We start from the raw sequence: 22,486 nt of genomic DNA on the forward strand, positions 1-22,486 counted from the left end.
TAGACATTCCTTAAACAAAAGTAAATAACAGATTATAAACTCAGTGATTTGTTTAAGAATGTCTATTGAAATGCCAAAGAACGCATGATATTTATTCATCAAAGACATGGAAATATACGCCAGGTGTATTTACAGTGAGGGTGTATATTTAATCTGTAAGGATTTGAAATGACATTTTACGTTTTTCATTTGAATGATAAATTTGAGAAACCATAACCTCTGTTGTTTTTGCTATAATATATTAATTTGATTTGAAACTAAAAAGGTAGTGTTTTGTTTCAAACGCACCTATTGTGGAATGTCAGCCAAAATTCCATAGTTGCACATCAGCAAGTGTTTACAGTTTTATATAACGTTCGGTAATGCTTGATAAATCATAATTATATATTGTCATGACTTCCATTTTTCATATGTATGAAGCTTTGATTCTGTATATCCTATTGGAGTTACATTTGATTTTTTTGGTGCTTAAAAGTACTTCAGCTTTCATAAGAGAACAAAACTTTACTTGATAAAATCCGTCCAGTGGGTGTTTGTCAATTGTCATTAGATTAAGATACTTATGGATCTTCCTTTGATTAGAGTAGCTAGTATTGAGTCAAGGGCCTAGATACAGCGATACATTGACCAGGCATATTACAATTACAATAGATTAGCTGTATATAAACTTATGTTCTGTTCTGCTCTGTTCTGTTATTAATAAGGCTAAAAGGTATTTCCGTTCTTGGATATTTGTTATATTTCTATAGTTTTATTGATAAACAATTTTGCATCAGAACTATACAAGTGTATAAATAAACATTCGTATAATTTCACTTGGCGTGAAAATATATCATAGAAAGGAAGTCAGTTTAGACCATATCATCGTTTAACAGATCTTTCTGCGGGCACCTGCTTGTTATAAATATTTGCTTAAACCAGAAGTCTTGAATTTTCAGTTCAGAGAGAATTTGTATAAATATTTTGACACCCTGTGTATTGAAAACTTCGCCTATGTGAGCAAAATTCATCTAAATTTTGTTTTTTTTTTTAATGTCTGTTAAGATAACATTCATCAACACCTGTTATACAGAAGAAAAAAGCAAAAACTGGTTGACACTTTACAAGGTAAAATACATTAAGGTAGGTTTTGGCAGGTATTGTAAAACAAATGAAATTGTATGCATGCCTAAACGAAAGCAGTGATCTTTTACAAGCAATATCTCAGTATGCTCTTCTCTAAGCATCGGACTAACTGATAATAATATTAAAAAGAACATAATGGTGTCCTTCTGTGAAAAAGTACTAGCTGGAAAACAGTAACGCTGCTCATATCACCACGTGACAAAAATAACCCATTTCCTGATGTTTGCCGTAAAAATTACATGTTAGAAATGACTTTACTTCTACAATCAGGGACATAGATCCTTACGAAATAACCATATCCAAAGAGTACAAAACCCAACAGGATATGTATGGATGTATAAACGATAAACATATTCACAAAAATGCACGGACAAAGTAGACGAGTAGGCATCAAGGGCAAAACAAACGCAGTAAGGAACACAATGGGACTCCGCCGGCAAAATACCTCTTGGTAGCTCAAACTACGTACTTGCCTGTACATCCTCACAAGTCTCTCATTATCCTACCCATGTCCCTAAGTTGCAGGTCAGTGGTCAGAAAAGTCGCCCCCTTGCAAGAACTCTTTATTTGGATACCGTTTTGTTTAAATCTCGTTAAAGTATTTGGTAAAAAGAACAATCTTTTCATATAATAAGCTTTACCATTTCAAACTGTATTGGATTTTGTTTCTACGTATTACATACTGGAGTTGCACATGTTCTTTATATGTTTCATTGTTTGATGTCTGCTTCCCTTGTTCATCTTACTCCTTAAACCTTTGTAAAGGAGAGATGCAGCTAATAGTACATTTTTTTTTTATTAGAAAGTAACACCCTACTTGATATTACTCTTCGTCAAATGGTGGGTGTCTGTCAAATCATATGAGTGTGTCAATAGATTGGCATGCTTAACGATTTTCCTTTGATTTAAGGAGTTGCGGTTAAGTCAAGTAGTTGAAACAAAAACCTACGTAAAGGCAAACAGTCTAAGCTTTCATCGATATCTATAATCTGCTATGATGAGACCAAAAATATACTTCCGTTAATAAATCTGTTTCGTGAATACGAAGCATATTTGTATTTACAAATGTTGTTTTGCATACTATATAAATGTATCAAGTTTTTCTTGTTTCTTTTGAAAATGTACTGTACAAATGGGGACAGTCTTTAGATGCTGCTCTGTAGAGTATATCATCCTATTTAGCCGACACACACATCTTGTTCAAAGAGAATATTACAGAAGTATTTTGACAATTTTTGGTTATGCTGCAATTTGTTATATTCAGTCTTTTGACATAAAATTGTTGAATATATTTAAAACAAATAAGCAAAAATGACTCCAGTGAGATAAAGACAATTAAACCTCGGGATGGGGATGAGGATGGGTGTGTATAATAAAACAAATAAAAATGTATGTATGCCTATTTATTAAATGTATCACAAAAGACCTTTAGTATTGAGCAAAACAGAATGGTTTCCGGATATTGGTGTACAGCTGTGTAAAAGTAAAGGGTAAAGAACAATAATGATGCAGATATAACAATGTGCCGAAAGTAAAGCAATTTCTGACAATTGCCGTAAATATGGTACATGTTAAAATCACTTGTACTTTACTGTTATATTCACACGAACATTTTGCAGCATTTTTTGAGTAACCACTATCCACAACGTTGCAATTTTCACAATTGTTGCAATTTTCCAACACGGGAGAAAATGTGACCGGTGAAATAGGAATGATTATCATTATACTATTGCAACTTAAGCTTACGTTGTTTTTTTTTTCATTAACTTACTTTCAAATTATAGATTTACTCGTCATAATGTTCTAAATGTATATGCCAGATCTGTTTCTTTGCACTGTTCAAGAAGATAGATTTCTGATGACGCAATATGGATCTGACTTCTAAATAACAGAGCATGAACATAACCGTCTATATTTGAGACCGAGCCAATATTCTAACAGACTAGTCCTGTCTTACTTTCTGTTTTGGGAGTATAATTCTATTTCATTGTCATTTTTGCTTTATCATTATCATCATTATCATTAGTAGTAGTAGTATTGTTATTATCATTATCATTATTATTGTTATTATTATTACTATTATTACTATTATTATTATTATGTTGTGCATCGAGGAATATTGGTTACCGCTGGAATGACAAGGCATTATCCATTTTATTTATTTACATTCAATTATAAGATGGAGCGATTTCAAATTAAACACATTTGCATATTTCATCAAAGAAAGAGAGAAAGAAAAAAAACTTCAGATTAAATGGCTGTAACTTAATAAATAAAACATGCACTATATTTAGGCAGAACAAATATGTATAATGCAACGAATCTATAATTATTTAAAACATGAAAGAAATGTTGATAGGTGCATTAATCTTTGAAGATTTGAATGTAGCGGTATGCAAATTAATTTTGTTTGAAAATGGTCATATTTCAAGGTTGATACTAGTTTTATATGTAATTCATTGTAAATAAATATATTATATTTTGAATAGTCATTGTGCAATAGTGTTATCTTTCTTCACAAGAAAGCATTTTAAACAGAATTACAGTGTTTGGTCTTTTGTTTAACCTTTAGATCATGGTCTGCACTGTTCACTATTCAGTCAGTAAATTTTCATTGAACACCCTTGCAAATGATAAATGGTACTGTCCAGATTGAATGATGGACCATTCCATTTTAGAAATTTAGCAGGCTAAGGGTTAAACACATGTATTCCAAACAGTGATTTTGTCGTTGAATAAAATCATTGCATGGAGTTCACATGATGCATGTGAATAACTAACACGATATTAAGAATTATTTTTTATAACATTGACGACATCCACCAAATACTTGCCTGTTTTGTGTGAATTTCTTTTTCATCGTGCACTTGCGATCTTTGACGCTATGACGTAATAGTTGTGATTGTGTTGCATAAGAACGTCACAGATTTAGTGGGGTGAGAATCGGTTTAAAATAAGTCTAAATGTTCATTTTTTTCTTCGTTTTCTCGCGCTTTCTGTTTTGTCGTGAAAGATGGCTTAATTAATTCCTTTATTCTTGATTTTGTTTCCTCGGGACGAGTAATGCTTTGCTGAGTTTTCGCTTTTATCAGGGTCTACCCAAGTTGTTCTTTAATTTCTACAGCGCCAATATATTTTGTTATGCTTGTTAATGTTCGTGCAAATGTGGATACATTTTTGTCGAAACCGCATGCATGTAAACATTTGCTCAAACGGATCTGTGGTTATGATTTATAAAAGAACTAGGAAATCATGTTTTAAATGATAAAAATACATTCAGTAAATCAGTTAATACTTCAAGAGCAAGGTGAATATAATAGTGTTTTTTCTATATTCGAAAACATCAGCAGTTATTATTTTACGTATCTATATCATCATAATGAAATGTCGTGATGCAAAAAAGCTGGCCATTAAATAATTTAACGCAATAAATTAAAATTATTTTTATCTAGATAAAACATAAAATTGTAAGGTTTTATCGTCTGTAAATCCATTATCAAAATGTTATTTTATTTAATGGGGGACTAAATTAAACATTATTTAATCAATTTATCAAATACTTACTCAGTGGTGAATACGTTTATTGAAGATAAAAATAGTATTTATTTTTTAAGCTGGTTACAATGTTTGCATTTTGTCCGAGAGGCAAATCATGATCAAAGTAATCGCACATCTAAGGTCAGACTTTGTTAGTCTATGTCTTTCATAATACAAAAGAATAATAATTACTTATCTGGTTATTTTCCAAAATCATCTTCAGCTTCTTCGGTATGAAAAAAATAGATGCTATGGGGACTTGGTAGTTGTTCCTATTGAAGGATTTTCCTAGCTTGATAATGTTACGAGTAAATTTGATCATTTTGGTAATAAAAATGATTCAGATTATTGTAGTGTGCAGTATTTTGAGAAATATTAAAATACTTCTGTGATAAAATAGTTCCCTTCTGTTATCTGCTGTAATACACATAGTTGGATGTCAGCTATTCATTCTGTTTCAAATCGTGTTAAATTACCAGTGTCTCCGGTTTACAACAAAAAATATTGTATCACAGTTGTTAAATAAATGTTAATTTCTGTTTAGAAATGTCATTGGAACAACTTTGACATGTTCTGGACAAAACAATTGCCAACAAACTCGAGCATATAATTTGAAAATAAGCACATGCATTTTACTTTCACAATAAAATAAAACAACCTTTAGAACATGTACGAAACTAGCAGGTAACTGTTAATGAAAGTTTTATTTAGTAACTTAGCCTGTAACGTAATGTATATTTTAAAGGATGTATGAACATTTATAGGCAGAAATGATGACACTATATATCACGGATATAATAATCAAAAATGAAATTTTGATAATTATGTTACGCGTTGAATCGATTGATTTACTTTCCAGATCGATATCAAACCCATTCTTCTTAAACCCACTGTAAAATAATTCAGTATTTATTTATATATTATATGTATTCATCTCTTGTTTTATTGTAATTAAGCTTTTTTGATTATCTTAATTTTGATTACGTGTGATGTGTAATAAAACTTAATATAACATTTTTTTTCTTCCTCCACTTCCAAAAAATCCCCTCTGTCAAATTGAAGTTTAAACAATCTTTTATTTGTTCACCGAATTCTCTATGAAAGTATACCACTTAATCATGAAAGAAAATGCAATACACAGTAGGCGTATTTTCAATGAGAGAATATATTTGCACATTCTTGAGAAATCTCTTTAGAAATGACATTTGCTTTTTTCTCCGAAGATTAATTAAAGAACTTTATTGTTTTTGCTCGACATAATTATACGTAGATGGTGTGTGTGTGTGTGTGTGTGTGTGTGCGTGCGTGCGTGTGTGTGTGTGCTGTTTTTTTTTAACTTGCGTATAATACAATATATGTATTTTACACCCATTGTGCATTGTCGCCAGATAATTTTGTAGAAAATTTCTCAAAAACACAGAATAGTTTGATCTTTTGTAAAACCTTAGCCAAACGGCACATGTCAAGCCTTAGATAAAGCCTATGCTCTCATATGTTTCCTTTACACAAAAATAAAAGTCCAGTTTTGACCCCAAGTCTTTTGACCACTGTTCAACTTAAGGGGAGCGGTGATCTAGTGGATAAGGTGTCGGCTGCTCCATCCAGGGGCCGTGGGTTCAAGTCCCACAGGGATCACGACCATGACTTCTCATGTGTCACCAGTCACTGGTTTTCCAGAAAGCGGAATCGAGAGTGGTTCCAATAAGATTGAAGCTTTCATCACAATCGAGCTAAAACAAATTAGTATAAACTAAGATTATATTTTCTGTATTTTTTCAGAGATCTGAGATTTAATGTGATAAAAGACATTCCAAGAGGAGCCTTTAGAAATATACCAAGACTAGATACTCTGTAAGTACCTACCATTGTTCTACTTGTGTCTTTATTCTACTTGTGTCTTTAAAGGTGTACTATGCTCGACTTTCATTGAAATATTTGTCATTGGATAAATTAGCTTCAAATTTAAAAAAAAATCATATGATATATTTAATTTGAATAAATATATAAATTTACTCTTTATAATTATACAGTTACATCCGCTGTCAAATGTTATGTATTAGCAATCATTTGTTAGTTTTTAATGGCAGTATATATACTGCTAAACCCGGACTTTCGCGGTCGGTGTGTTTCCGGGAATTTATATATTTTTACATATCTATCAAGTGTTTCCTATTTTTAACCTAGCACATAATACTGTTTTTACAAATCGACAAACAAGTTTATCTTATGTTTAGATATTGTGCGGAAAGTCTTCATTTTTTTTCAAGTATAAATATTGGGCATAACATAATATTATAATGGCCTGTCTAAGTCATTACTTCTGTTGAATATAGAACAGTAGAACTGGGAACTCAAAGCAGGCTGTAAAATTGCACTCATGATATATTGTTCAATATGTTACTTGTATTCTTGTATATTTATGTGAAAATCTGTAACACAAGATTACCCTTAGTGACTTCTATATGTCAAAACATCATCAGTGCACTTGCAAAAGTGCATTCTAGTGCTTTTGTTTTAAATCAAAGGGAAAAAGACAAAAGTCGACAAGTAGGAAATAAATATTTATCCTCGCTATATTTTATTTTCAAATTGCTCGAAATTTATGATTACAGAGATTGCTCTCTGCATCCCGCGATGTTTATAAAGATAACAAAAAAAAAAACCGGTTAAAATGACTGGTAAAATGTTTTTATATTATATTCATAATAGACTAAATTTACTTTGTTTTATCATCATAATGTAGATCTTGGCAAAGATTCCGCTATACAAAATAAGCATATCATGCAACGATTTAAACCATTGTTTTATTTTATTTTTGTTTTTCAGACTGTTAAATAATAACGAGTTGGAAGTTGTAAAATCGAATGCCTTCGAAGGACTTCGAGAATTAAGATATTTGTAAGTATATATATCAAATGTATCAAAATTACGAATTAAAGACTGATCTAAGCAGTGAAAACTTGATTTGCATGGAATTGGTTTCATTTACCTGTATAGCAATACAACTGTTTGGCTTTTCTAAGTTAACTAAATTAGAGTTCGCATTAAAGTGTCCCTAAAAAAAATCTTGTATGCTACATCAACAACGGTGACACCCAACTAAGACTTTTTATGATGTAACACGCAAACTGAGTCAATAACCCGTTGGCAAACAGCATTGTTCGGATGCCAGTGATAGTATGGTGCCTTTTTCAGAAGATTTTTTCTCATACTTTCGAAAGATGTTGTGCAAACCTGTGACAGTGTCTTTATTTATCCAAGATATTTCTCTTTTTACGAATGACATCCCGGGAGTTTTCAGTTTATGTTTGATTGACTGTTACATTTGTCTGAACTTTGTTCTTCACGCAACCAAAACATTTGATTGATAACCTGTACGAAGATTGTAAATACCTCAAATTTCCTGGCATGCTGCAGATTTACAAGACTTTTTCAGATTAATTTACTGATATCAAACATAACAGCTGTCATTTAATTACTTTTTCATTCTTTTTTAATGGCTTTCTCAACGGCAATCTGACATACACCCACAATTTACTGTTACCACGTTTATACGTCAGACAAAATTATTATTTGAACGTAATCTTTATCAAATTCTGTCATTTTATGAATATTTCACCGGAAGTACTTACCGTAGCGTGCTTGATTTTTATATTTCAGATATTTATACAAGAATAAAATTGAAGAAATTGAACCAGATGTATTCAAGCATTTACACAAGCTGGAACAATTGTAAGATAAATACTTTCTGTCAGTTTGTTTGTCTGGTCTGTCTGTGTTTTGCGGTCTGTTAAAGCGCATTCAGATTTTCATGTGTCGCAGGGCACTATTTGGAAAAATTGCACCGTTATCATAACAAATGAGTGAAGGGAGAAAGGGAAATTTTAATATTGTTTCAAATGCTCTTTTTAAACTTGAGTTCCGATTTTAAGCCGATGCCGCGGGGCGCGCGGAGTGTTGCTCTTTTCAGTACATCTCGAGAACAACCGCAGTCTGCAATTGTTTTGCTTGGTTGCATTCTGAGCTTCTGGTGGATCTTCTAAAACACCTGTTTTATTCTTAATGAAATGGTTTTGGGTCAAATATAAAACATTGTGTGGACACGGTAAACGTTATTCTTTGCCTATTGCATAATATACATGTTTTCTATTAACTGAAACCTAGTTCCCAAATTACATTAATTACAAAATTAGTTATTCTCCTGTTAAGGGCTTAACTAGTTTTTTGTATCATTTTCATTACGAATTTAAATTGATTTTACTGATTGCTTCTAAATTAATTCGATTTTTTCTTTCTTTTGGTTCACGCATGCAATCTTTTAATTAACAAAAAAGTTTGCTTAGTATACAATAATATTACATTCAGAGGTACAATAATGGCGCACAACTGTCTACAATGAACTATTGTATATAAAAACGAAAATATGTTTTGTCCCGAGATTTTATCTAGTTTATTCAATTAAATTTAAATGCGATAACATCTGACCGGATCACATACCAGGAAAAAATCACAGTTTTATACAAAGCAGGTATTACTGAAATATGATACAGTAGACATAATTTTGAATTTTCGTATTAGGCCAGAGTGAAAAATATATGGTTTTATTGAAACTATTGAATGGTCAGTTTTTGCATTTTTTTTTGCGTTTTTATTTTGTCTTGTCAGCACTTCTATAAAAAAAAAACAGGGTTGAGGGGGGGGGGGGGAGGTGGGGGGCTCAGTGGCCGAGTGTTTTAGATCGCTTACTTCGAATCATTTGCCCCTCACCGTTGTGGGTATGACCTTCACTTTGGGCGTTGAATTCTTCATGTGAGGAAGCCATCCAACTGACTTACGGAAGGTCGGTGGTTCTAACCAGGTGCCCGCCCGTGATAAAATATGGGGCGGGGGCACCTGAGGTCTTCCTCTGCCATCAAAGCTGGAAAGTCGCCATATGACCTATAACTGTATCGACCCGTTGTTAAAATTATGTAAGGAAACATAGCAGAACTCGAGAAACAAATAAATTATTTACTATAATCATACATTTCAGATTTCTGCACGGTAATGATTTAAAGAGGTTACCACCTGGGTTGTTTTCGTCAAACAAGAAATTGAAGCGATTGTAAGTATTTTGAATCACGGGCTGCCTACTTAACACAAGTCCTTTCTCTAGTGTTAATGCATTAATACACAAACTAAAAGCATGTCATAAATACAAATCAGTGTCAAATAGGCAATTATACCCCATGTAATGTGAAATTAAAGTCTGCATTCTTTATAAAAAAAAACTGTATCTATTATATGCATTACGCATGGGAATAGCCCGTATACTGAATCTCGGTTATCTTCAAACTGACTAGATGTTTGAGAGATGAAAAGTTTTGAAAAAAAAATCCATTTGAAATTTCAAAAGCGTTTGATGCATTTTTTATATAATTAAAGTAACATTAATAATATTGCTTAATGTATCTTTTTTTAACTTTCTATTACCTGAAATAAATTCATTGCATATTTCTATTTTCCCTTTGCACGGCATTTCCTTGCAACTCGTTTACATTTGTTTTCTAGGACAAAATCTAATTTGAACAATATTTTTTTTTTATTTTAATCATTCTTGTTCTGTGTATTAACACTTCTACCTTGTTACATATTGAAAATAAAAACTTGATTCCTTAGGATGTCAATTGCTGCATCAAACATTTTATTGTTATTAATATTAAGAGGGTTTCTGTTATCAATTACATTTGCAGACATTCATTATATGTTTAACATATGAATGCACTTTTCATCGTCATTATTGCTGGTGCGAAACATGATATTTTGTTATTCAGTGTAATTCATTGAAGTTGTTTGTCATCATATTTCATGATTACAGAGAAACCTTGGCAGTTACACAAATGTAAAAATTTAACGTTTCTCAATAAATCATGTATTCATTCGCATTTCATGACTGCATATTCATGAATTAGAATTGTTTAAAAAATTTGTTTATGTGAAACTGCATATATTTTAATTAGAATGTTTAAAATGAAGTGAAACATTGTATGAAACTTCTTTTTCCCAAATGAAACTTTCGTCCTTTGTTAAGATACTACATTAGCATTGGTAATATTTGAAATATTTTTGTCGAAAACGTATATAATACAATGATAGTAAAAAATAATGTTTTGAGTTAAAATAGTGTTGATCTCTTGTGCTCCGTCATGTTCAAACTACAAAAATATTCGAATTTCTGCTATTTTTATCCGGAAGTTTTTACAATTTTACAGCTATAAAGAATCTCTTACGTTGTTATTGGTGTATAGTTTATACCTTATATCAGTGTCTGTTCTTATATTTCTGTAGACGTTTAGATTCCAATGCATTGATCTGTGATTGTGAGATGGTATGGCTCGCACAGATGTTAAAGGAGAACTTGGCCGACACCCAGGCTGCCGCAACGTGCGATCATCCTGGCAACTTAAGGGGCAAATCACTCATGGAAATCAATATGTCAGAATTCAATTGTGGTATGTATGAATACTCTTTTCTCTAAATAGTTTACTTTTCGCGAATCAATCCAATGCCGAAAATAGTTCTTTATTAGAATACAATTTTTAGGTAGCAGTTATTATAATGTATCTTGTGATCATTCGTTTTAGCTAAGGGCGACAACTCTGTATTAGAATCCACAAGTGCGACACAGAGAAAGTTACTTGCCTTGAACATCCGTAGAGGTACAATGTCCCTTTAAAAGCATGTGAAAAATACGAGCATGCTACGTTAAAACTGTCACATAATGCTTTTCTTAATAATGCCTTTAAGAAATTAAAGATATCTTTCAGCTTTTATCCTGTGCTTTATTGGGAATTTTTGTTATGCCACTAACCCCTGAACTCTTTGTTTTTGCACATCAAGATACTTCTGATCTGTGAAATTCAAATTTATCACTCTCTGTGATATATTCACTTTGCAGTATTCAACTATTCAAACCTTCAGTCTCATTTTATATCTTACTTTTTCCTTTTATATATATATTTTAAAAGTGACTAAAAGAATTTTATTTTATTTTGAAACTGACGTTTTTGTTTCATAAGTAATGCTATTTCATGGCGTCATTTCCACTTTGAAATAATAAAATTAAATAAACGTAAATAAATTGCAATGGTCAGTGGCAAATGGATAAATGAGTTATTGACATATATGATTTTACTGTTGTAGAAAAACCTGTAATAACGAGTGAACCATCCGATGTAGAGATCAGTTTTGGCAACACTGCTTACTTCAGATGTAGAGCTGAAGGCAGTCCTACACCGGAAATAGTCTGGGTAAAAAACAAGTAAGTGTATGTCGTTTTTCGCAGTAGACTTCCGTTATAAAATTTTGAAGTGTACGGCCTTCCATAGATTGAAACATGTATATCAAATCACATTTTTTCCTTCAAGAACTATCAAAGTTTCACCAGAATAATAGACAAAAAATATGATAAACGACCATACAGTTTTCTTTAAAAAATATTTATTACTGCACAGTGAGATAGTGGACACGACCGAAAGACGGTATAATATTCTAGAGGACGGTACATTGATGATAGAAGACGCACGGGATACAGACGAAGGTACTTACGAATGTATCGCTAGAAACACCGCCGGCGAGGTGAAAACAGATGGCGTAGAATTACGAATGAACGAACAACATCACCATCATCATCACAATCATAATCGACAGCAACAGAATCAGAATCAAAGGCGTCAGTTAGATAATCAAATTGAACGTCATCCTGGTCGTCATGATCAACCACGTTACAATGGTAAAGTAATGGTTTTTGGTTTTTGGTTATAGTGAATGTTGTCTCGCCCAGAGATTCAAACTCACGGCCGTCTGAATTCGATTAACTTAGTTTACCCTGCGGGTGGTATGTAGAAAAATGTGAGTCTTCAGGGAAGTTTGAACATCTTACAAGTTACATTTAATCGTAGTCACTCAATTGTATGTAACGATTAATAGCGACTTCTTTAATAACATCTTTATTACACTCCTCTCCTAATCGATTTCTTATTATAGTTATTTTCAAAAAATGTCAAGCATAAAGTTTTACAACTTAAACAATATATTCTCAGATAGATATTGTCTGCAACTTTCTAGAAGACTCTGTTCTAACTTTTTAAGTTACTAGCATAAAACAGACAGTTAATTTAATAACTTATAAACACGTATTTTATCTAAAATTTCACAACTATGCTTAAACACTATTATACTTCCTAAACCAAAACATCCTATACAAAATGTCACGTACGCATTTTCCCACCCAATATTGATGACTTGCACAAACCATGTAAGCATGCAAAGGAAGTTACTTTTATGGCACATAAATATTTATTAATTACATAATTACACGAATTTCTGGCCAGACTGTGGTTAACATTGGTTTGAACGATAGATTATATTCTTTAAAAAATATAAGTTGATTACACCAATACTCTTAAATTTTCAAATAGAGTACGTTGTGCGTGAGGAATTTTTTTCTCGACTATCCGGAATGCGGCTGGTGTGGTTTAGAATGTACAACGGATACTGGATGCAAGTGGTGATGAAATAAGGTGCAACCGCAATATAGTTTTAGCATTTTGAAGTAGACAGAAAACATGCCTAAAATTAAGTCGGTTAATTGATAGCCACGAAATTACGTGATAAAACACAATCTTGTATTATTCAAGAACCGATTTGCAACATCACTACCTGAATATTATATGCCGATACATTTACATGTTACAGTGGCTCCAACATTCCTTTCAAGGCCATCAGATGTGCACGCAGACCTAGGTGACACTATTGATTTACCATGTTCGGCGACCGGATATCCTCAACCGGAAATCGCGTGGACATTGAATGGGAACGCGATTAGACTGAACTCACGTATCAGTATAGTGGGTGGGGGTCTACACATCATCAGTGTAAGAGACGACGACAGGGGCGACTATAGATGCAGGGCTGAAAATTCTGAGGGCATTATCACTGCTACTGCAAGACTGGTTGTACAAGGTAAAACACCGATATAGTGTATGGGCAAGGACAGATAGCCACTAAATATCATACGCGATAATGAAACCATTTTGTTTCCCAAGACGATATACACTGATTTTTGTACACACTAATCAAACAATAAAAGGTCAAGGACGCCGTTACATAAAAACAGAAAATGTTTGAGAAACCTACTTTAAGTGGTTTTTTATTCACGTTTTTTATTCTTATGTATTGCATTCAAACAATGAGTCAACTACCATTTGCTTTAAGTATCAGTATTTAAAATCTCCATGGAAACACCATCTGATGATTATCTTTATTTTTATATTTGTTATTGGTAAATGTTTCAGTGGCCCCACACTTTGTATTGCGACCAGTGGATATAATTTTGCCAGAAGATAGTACGGCAGTGTTCCAGTGTGACGCAATGGGAGAGCCAACACCTCTGATATCCTGGTACAGAAATAGTGAGTACACTAGATTTCTTCTTTAGATCTGATACCTTGTACATAGAAACTGTGGACTCGGGAGAAATGACATATAAGCTACCATCTGTCCTTTCTGATAATTGTGAAAATCGGTTTATTCGACGCAACAAATGAGCCGTGCCATGGGAAAACCAACATAGTGGGTGTGCGACCAGCATGGATCCAGACCAGCCTGCGCATCCGCGCAGTCTGGTCAGGCTCCATGCTGTTCGCTTTTAAAGCCTATTGGAATTGGAGAAACTGTTAGCGAACAGCATGGATCCTGACCAGACTGCGCGGATGCGCAGGCTGGTCTGGATCCATGCTGGTCGCACACCCACTATGTTGGTTTTCTCATGGCACGGCTCAAATTCATTTTGGTAGTGTCATATGGTAAAAGATGTGGCTTCGATACTATTAAACTGTATAACAATGAAATGGTATTACATCAAGCAACGTGGTACTCAAGAGCAAAGAAGATATTTACCAAAGTGAAAAACAATATGGCTTAGACATTGGTTACAAAAGGAACCGCTTTTAGTTTTAATACAGATTTAATTGACTTAACTAATAAGATCAAACATGTTTGACAAACCTTGGATAAAGCACATTTTAACTAATGAATTTTTCTTTGTATATCTTAGATGACCCACTTCCAAACAATGGCAGATTCCAGATTTTAGATTCCGGTCGGACTTTGAGAATTACCAGGATAGAGACGTCGGATCGTGATGTATATGTATGTAGAGCCGAGAGTGCCGCCGGCAGAATGGAAGCTCAAGCCGAACTACAAGTTTCTTCAAAAAGTAATTAATAACAAACTGCTGTTTCGATCCTAAACTCACTTTAGGAAGAAATTCCGCTGTCAAGAGCTGTCTAGCTATTTAACACAAATGAATATACCTTTTTATCTTATCTTCATTAAAGTGTAATTGCATTTCTAATTATGAGATAAATATGACATACCCTAGCACATGTGATTCATTGTCCGCCATCACAAAATAAGTTTCGTAATTCTTGTATAGAAATGAAATGATTCAAAAAGTCATGCTTTGAGGTTTGTTAATGTTTACACAGGCTTATTTAAGAATTTTTAGAATTCAGATAAACACTATATATAACTTGTTATGCTGTAGCTGCTCCGAACTTTAACCGGAGAGAGGTCGAAGAGAAGTATGTGGAGGAGGGCGCAGATGTTAATTTAGACTGTTCCGCAGATGGTCAACCATCTCCGCAGTTTAGATGGATCAAAGACGGAACTACTTTACGTAACGGAAGGAAATATTTAGTGGAGGGAAGCGTTCTTACCATCAGACGAGCTATAAATAGCGATGAGGGGCTGTATGAGTGTTTTGCGGAAAATACATTAGGCTTTGCACGACATTCTGTCAAACTTATTGTAAGAGGTAAACAACACTTACGGTGACAGCGAAAATTAGTTTGATTTTTTTATGGAAAATCATAATTAATTATTTTTAAAAATAAAATTGATCAGTCGAAAATCCTTCCGTTTTGTAAATATCTGCAATCAATTTGCATTCATGCTTTTAAAAGCCCAAGTTTCACCTAGATTTAACATAAAAATATGCGGTGATGTTGACATGAATTACTTTTTAATGTTTTATGTCAATTTGTAACTTATACCGTAATGTACATTACAGATGCTGTTGTTAGACCAGGTGACAGATTTGTAACCGAGGCAATATCGTCAGCGACATCACGTGTAGAGAACGCGATCAATATCACTAGAAGTGAATTGTTCGACAGAGGAAAGACACACAACGTCGAAGATCTACTTTCTCTGTTCAGATATCCTTCCGCTGAAACTCTAGAAATCGCTCGCGCAGAAGAAATATTTGAACAAACTTTAGAAATTATTCACAGACATGTTGCTGAAGGGCATAACTATGACTTGGAAGGAAATGGTGAGTCAAATTCTTAAAGATCTTTGAATTATCAAATGTTCACCGCTTTATTCCTGCTTTTATTTCAAGAATAATTTCAAATAACATTTCATGCATTCAACGTACAGTCAGGAATATCAGTATAATAGTTGTATGAAAATTCCAGAAATTCTCCGAAAGTTCTAACAATGTTATTGTATATATAAATGATATAATGTTAAGTTTTAATGTGAAAACAATTGATTAAACATAGTTATATTCCTTTTGTTTGTTTGCGTCAGCACATGTTACTTGTATTTTGTGTTTTTGTATAATCTAATTTGTTATTGTACTGTTTTCTGCGTTTCCAGAACTGTCTTACCAGGAAATTGTATCGCCAGCTCATCTTTCATTGATTGCAAACATGTCTGGATGTTTCCGACGAAATTTGCCACAGAAGTGCACCAACATGTGTTTCCACAAGAAATATAGGACACTGGATGGCACGTGCAATAACTTGCAGAACCCGAGCTGGGGATCTGCCAATTCTGCCTTGCAAAGACTTCTCCCAGCACAATATGAAAATGGTTTCAACTCCCCTATAGGTATGACTTAACGATGTCTATTAGTTTTTTTTCTCAAAAATAAACACACATGCAAGTAATCATAGCGGCATACTAATAATCTACTTTCAATCTTTGATTCATTATATTGAATATCAAAATTAACAACTTTGTTGAACACGTAAAATTATGTATTTTACACAGTCTTAAAGTATTTTAGAACGTACTGTTACACAAGCCTTTCTCGCAGGTCTTTGAAATTTCTGAAAGTTATTTTCTATTTGCAGGCTGGAATAAAGCCCGCTTATATAATGGTAAACACGTACCTAGCCCACGGTTAATTTCGTCCGTAATGATGACGGCAGATAGTGTCTCCACTGATAGTAAAGACACTCACATGGTGATGCAGTGGGGACAGTTTATTGACCATGATATAGACTTAACCCCTCAATCAGTCAGCCAGCATATATTCAATGATGGACGACGATGTAATGAAACATGTGAAAACAGCTTCCCGTGTTTCCCTATACCTGTACCGTCCAGCGATCAGAGAGTTAGGGGACAGTCGTGTCTAGGATTTCATAGAAGTAGCGCCACATGTAATACAGGGACCACATCTATATTTTTCAAAACATTTTCTCACAGACAACAATTAAATGCATTGACAAGTTACATAGATGGAAGTCAAGTATACGGAAGTAGTGATAGTTTAGCAGAAAGACTGAGAGACGTGTCGCATGAACATGGCCACTTATTAGTCGGTTCACTATATGATTCAGGAAAAAGACAACTTCCATATGACTTCCACGGAATAATCGGACCAGCTGACTGTCAGATAGAAAGCAGCAAAAGATATATACCATGTTTCCTAACCGGAGACAGTAGAGCAAACGAGCATCTAGGACTAACTGCTATGCACACTCTATGGATGCGCGAACATAATAGAATAGCTTCAGAACTTTTAGACATTAATCCACATTGGGATGGAAATATGTTGTACCACGAGGCTAGAAAGATTGTTGGGGCAATGATGCAGCATATAACATATACAGGGTGGTTACCAAAGATAATTGGTCCCGAGGGTATGAGGATGATAGGTGAATATAAGGGATACAATCCTGCAGTTGATGCATCAGTGACTAATGAGTTTGCAACTGCTGCTATGCGATTTGGGCACTCTCTAGTACAACCGGTATTATTCAGACTTAATTCAAGTTTCCAGCCAATTAGGGAAGGCAATTTGCCACTTCACAAGGCGTTTTTCTCCCCATACAGGGTTGTAGAAGAAGGTGGAATTGATCCAATACTTAGAGGGTTGTTTGCACAAGGCGCTAAACTAAGAATGCCAAATGAAATCATGAATTCTGAACTGACTGAAAGGCTGTTTTCTTTAGCAAACAGAATAGGTACGACTTTACATGTTAATGTTATTCTCATACATGTGGTAAATGGCCCTTACAAATATCAAACTATTTAGTCTTGTTTTTTTTTTTCATCATTTTTCTGAAATCTTGAAAAAGTCAACAATCCATTTCAGAAATCAAACATTTACAGACATTCCGTTAAATTATGGCAAAGTACATTAATTTAAAAAAGTAATTTATTAAGACTGTTTGGCGCAAAACATATTATGCTTTGGAATTTTGCCTTTCAATGTATTGCGGAAAAATGTAACAGTTAATTTGTTACATACTTTCGTACTGTTTATTTATCATAATTATTCATTCGTATAAACAGGACAAGATCTTGCGGCACTAAACATCCAGCGAGGAAGAGATCATGGTCTACCATTCTATAATGAGTACAGGAAGATGATCAACCTGACAGAGGCGAGAAACTTCAATGATTTGAGGAACGAAATACAGGACAGAAATACCAGAGAAAGTCTTGAACTATTGTACGGACATGTTGGTATGTAAACGTACCTAGATATTCTTACGTGGCAAAATAGAAAGACTAAATTTATTTATTTATGTACTTATCTTTTAAGACAGCGTAATTGTCTTTTTTCCGAAAATCGCCGAATGTCAGAAGAAGTTCTTTGTCTTTGATAGGTAGGGACCAGGAACGTGGTCTCCACTTCCAGCTTTTGATCACATAGATCTAAGTTTCTCTCGTAGTAACATTTATAGTGTCAGTTTTTATATTGTTTCTTTTTTTTCAATTTTAAGTCTAAAATTTACTTTATTTACATTTAAACACATTTCAGATAATATTGACTTATTTGTCGGTGGCATGGCAGAGACACCACTAGAGGGTGCCAAAGTTGGCCCAACATTTACACATATACTCGCCGATCAGTTCAAAAGATTACGGGATGGGGACAGGTTTGTTATGTTCAAAACCTTAAAACGATCTATTACAAAATTCTGTACTTAACCGGATTCCACACTTCTAAATATCTTTCTTGGAGATGATTATTGCACATTTTGTTGGTATTGTTCACATATCTGCACTATTGTTCTTGAGAATGTCCGTGATATTGCTAATATAATGGAATGGATTCAGTAGTTTACTTTCATATACTTCGTAAGCGAGTACATTGCAAATTTAACAAAATATTGTAAACGGACAGGTTAATTTTAGTAGAAAAATGCGCTTGACTAGAAGTATGAATATTTGTTAAATATCTAATTCCTTTACAATTACCATCTTTAATTGTGTCTTAAAAATATTTTCAGGTTTTGGTACGAAAATCCAATGGTGTTTAGTCCTGATCAGCTTGTTCAACTGAAACAGTTTTCTTTAGCTCGCGTTATATGTGACAGTAGTGATTCTATTACACATGCTCAACGTGACGTATTCACTATGGTACAGTCACGTGACGATTACATAATGTGTAGTGACATTCCAAAAATTGATCTCAAAATGTGGAGTGACTGCTGTATGGGTAAGTAACTAAAGATGAGACATGAGCAAATGACCCTATGCTGTATATTTTCTTACCGACGCTGCAAACCATTTTTTTCGTCTAAAATTATAGCAGTATTCGCACAGGTGCCCGTCCAGTCTTGGTGCCCATACAGGTGCCGCCCCAGCAAAAAAAAAAAAAAAAAAAAAAAAAAAATTGTCACAAACCACTATTTATATCCTAAAACGAAAAAAAAAAATTTTGAAAAAAATTTTTTTTTTCATATATACTCTTACATTGAAAAGGTACCGGTCTTGCCGTAACGCTATGGAGGTTTACTAGGACACGCTGTGGAACAACCGAAATGTGCAGTTCAGTACCAATGCAAGCTACCCTGCTGCCGTTTACACATCGGACATTTAGAAAACAGTAAACAATCCTATTCTACCTAGTTTACAGCCTAAAATAACTTACATTTTAACCCCAAGACACAAACTTGTTTGACACTTCAAAATAACTGTGACTATCGGCCATTTTGTTGGAAAACGAAAGTAAAAAAACCTATGACGTACTGTTCCGCAATAATGGTTCCCGGCGTATTATGTATACTAAAGTAAAATGCGGGAACCATTTTAAATTGCGCAATAACAATAATATTTGAGCGTAGCAATCAACAATGACGGGCCTTATTATCAAAAAGCAACGAGAAGCCATGCAAACGGCATTGTCAGGGCATAATTTTATGTTAGTTGGCCCCGCAGGTACCGGGAAGTCGTATGTAATTAACAATATTTATCACGAGCTCAAAGCACAGGGTAAAACCGTCTTCCTAACATGTACTACCGGCATTGCATGTACTAATTTTGGCCTCCATGCACAAACGATACATAGGTGGGCAGGCTTGGAAGATGGAAGATATACTTCAAAAGAGATTTGTAATTTAATAAAACATTCACCCAAATACAGCCGAACGCTTCAATGTATAGTATCGGCAGATGTTTTAATTATAGATGAAATTTCGATGCTTAGTGCAAAGCTGTTTGAGCAGTTAGGTGCGATATGTTCGATCAAAGATCCGTCCAGACTTTTTGGTGGCATTCAGATTATTGTTTCAGGAGATTTCTTCCAGTTGGCACCAGTGCCAAATAAGGAGTACAAAGATGAGGGCGCCATGTGCTTTACAAGCCCTCTGTTTGAAAAGGTGCTGCCACACAAAGTGGTTTTGACAGAAGTAGTAAGACAAGACAATGAATGTTTTATCAAAGCAATTCATGAAGTGTCCAAGGGCACTGTTTCCCCTGAAACAATTTCATTTATTAAGAAATTAGAAAGACCTTTTCCTGTTGGCCCAGACAGTAGTGTAGTGTTATTTGCAAATAATGATTTAGTCAACATATATAATAGACGTGAAATTCTTAAATGTCCTGGACAAATTCGAGAATTTGTTTCAGAGGATTCTGGTGACATACGCGTCCTCATTAAAAGTAATGCGCCACCACGTTTATGGTTGAAAGAAGGATGCCCTGTAATTTTAATCAGGAATCTCAGCAAAACACTTGTGAACGGACTCCAAGGCAAAGTTGTGGATTTTGAAGAAGGTTGTCCCGTAGTCCACTTCCCTTCCATCAGCTGTACAACAAAACTTGAGAAAGTATCTTTCACAGGTAAACGATTAATTTAAGAACCTATTGTACACATAAATAAGTCAAAAGAAGGTAAAGGCAAAGTGTAGATATAAAAGGGGTATGCCTGCAAAAGAACATTAATATTACATAATTGGTTGCGGGTTTACCCGCTACCAAAGTTAAGTGTAATTCTGACAATCATATAGCATGTTTATTTGATTCCAAATCACATCCAATTAAAGGATGTTCATGTGCTACATAAAATAGCCCCATTCATGAACAATGCAGATTAATTATCATGATCAAGCAGTTCTAATTCAATCTGTATCCATACATAGATTTTTTAAGATTATATAAGATCTACCAATGAATAGGTTTTCAAGTCCATAGTTACATCACAAGCTAGGTCAGACAGAGTTCATCTTAGATATGAGGCACATTTGTATTTGTTTTTCATTCATGTATATTTATAGATTGCTATTTAAACAGAAAATAAATCTAACAAAACCCGCAACCACCAGACATCTTAAGGCTTTGATTTTATATCATGTTGCAATGTATTTCAAATATTAAAAAAAAAGCAAAATACCCACGGTTTGGGAAATGAAGAAAAAAGGATTTTTCTGCATTTGTTCAAAGCATCGCAACGGTTTACTACCTTATGCACAACATTTCTTATGCACAACATTTTTATTGGATATGTTGCAAAAATCATGTCAGTACGTTTGTACCTCTAGTCATTTTTTAAGTACATGTACTCGCATTTTTATGGATTTTTGAGCGAATATTTTTTCCCGCCGTAAATGTGTTGGCGAGTAGGCGCCTCTATTTTTTTTTTTTTTTTTTGTGGGGGGGGGGGAAGGTGACGTCGCACGACAAAATATAAGGTCCATATGGTGACTTTTCCAGTTTGGTTGGTACAGGAAGACCCAGTAAGCCCTCGCATGAAGGTGAGACTCGAAGTCGCATCGATTAGGGCATGTGATTTGAATTCAGCGACCTTAACCACTAAGCCACGAAGGCACATGAGTACCTTTAAAGGTATATGCGTCCTTTCAACTGCATTTACTAATGAAATAATTTTCTAAATTTTAGTACAAAAATTGGCAAAAAACTGGAGGTGTGCAGCTTAAAGGAGTGCTTCTTAAAACGCTCGTCTCCGAAAGAACGGGGCGTATTATGTGAACACCCGTGGCGGGCGGTTTGTCGGCGTCGAAAAGCATGCCCGCTCTCAATCGATCTTCATCAGACTTACTTACAATGTTTATGGGCATAATAACTCCCGACTTATTGCCCTTATTTACTAAAATTTGCAATTTTAGCCTTGTCCGCCCAAAGTCAACAGTTTCGATCCGATGTTCATCAAACTTGGTGACAAAGTTCCTGAGCGTATAATATCGCGGCAAGATTCTATAATCAGCAAAATCTTGGATTATGGCCCTTGAATCTC

The 22,486-nt window shown here is 34.1% G+C and overlaps 1 protein-coding gene across 2 annotated transcripts in view; it reads left to right on the forward strand.

Annotated features, from left to right (window-relative positions):
* LOC123523842 (peroxidasin-like) overlaps nucleotides 1–22,486 on the forward strand; it is a 74,050-nt gene that overhangs the window by 38,567 nt on the left and 12,997 nt on the right. The window contains exons 2-19 of one of the 2 annotated variants that reach the window (XM_045301562.2): nucleotides 6,442–6,513; nucleotides 7,489–7,560; nucleotides 8,323–8,394; nucleotides 9,695–9,766; nucleotides 10,990–11,153; nucleotides 11,286–11,360; nucleotides 11,845–11,962; nucleotides 12,156–12,433; nucleotides 13,399–13,665; nucleotides 13,998–14,114; nucleotides 14,759–14,920; nucleotides 15,251–15,520; nucleotides 15,776–16,039; nucleotides 16,369–16,602; nucleotides 16,848–17,966; nucleotides 18,298–18,471; nucleotides 18,770–18,887; nucleotides 19,242–19,450. In XM_045301562.2, coding sequence (XP_045157497.2) covers nucleotides 6,442–6,513; nucleotides 7,489–7,560; nucleotides 8,323–8,394; nucleotides 9,695–9,766; nucleotides 10,990–11,153; nucleotides 11,286–11,360; nucleotides 11,845–11,962; nucleotides 12,156–12,433; nucleotides 13,399–13,665; nucleotides 13,998–14,114; nucleotides 14,759–14,920; nucleotides 15,251–15,520; nucleotides 15,776–16,039; nucleotides 16,369–16,602; nucleotides 16,848–17,966; nucleotides 18,298–18,471; nucleotides 18,770–18,887; nucleotides 19,242–19,450 — 3,857 coding nt within the window. The remainder of the gene's footprint in view (nucleotides 1–6,441; nucleotides 6,514–7,488; nucleotides 7,561–8,322; nucleotides 8,395–9,694; nucleotides 9,767–10,989; nucleotides 11,154–11,285; nucleotides 11,361–11,844; nucleotides 11,963–12,155; nucleotides 12,434–13,398; nucleotides 13,666–13,997; nucleotides 14,115–14,758; nucleotides 14,921–15,250; nucleotides 15,521–15,775; nucleotides 16,040–16,368; nucleotides 16,603–16,847; nucleotides 17,967–18,297; nucleotides 18,472–18,769; nucleotides 18,888–19,241; nucleotides 19,451–22,486) is intronic. The other variant, XM_053539502.1, reaches the window with a different exon arrangement.

Source organism: Mercenaria mercenaria, chromosome 3 (genome assembly GCF_021730395.1).
Source record: "Mercenaria mercenaria strain notata chromosome 3, MADL_Memer_1, whole genome shotgun sequence".
In the NCBI taxonomy this organism is placed as follows: Eukaryota; Metazoa; Mollusca; class Bivalvia; order Venerida; family Veneridae; genus Mercenaria; species Mercenaria mercenaria.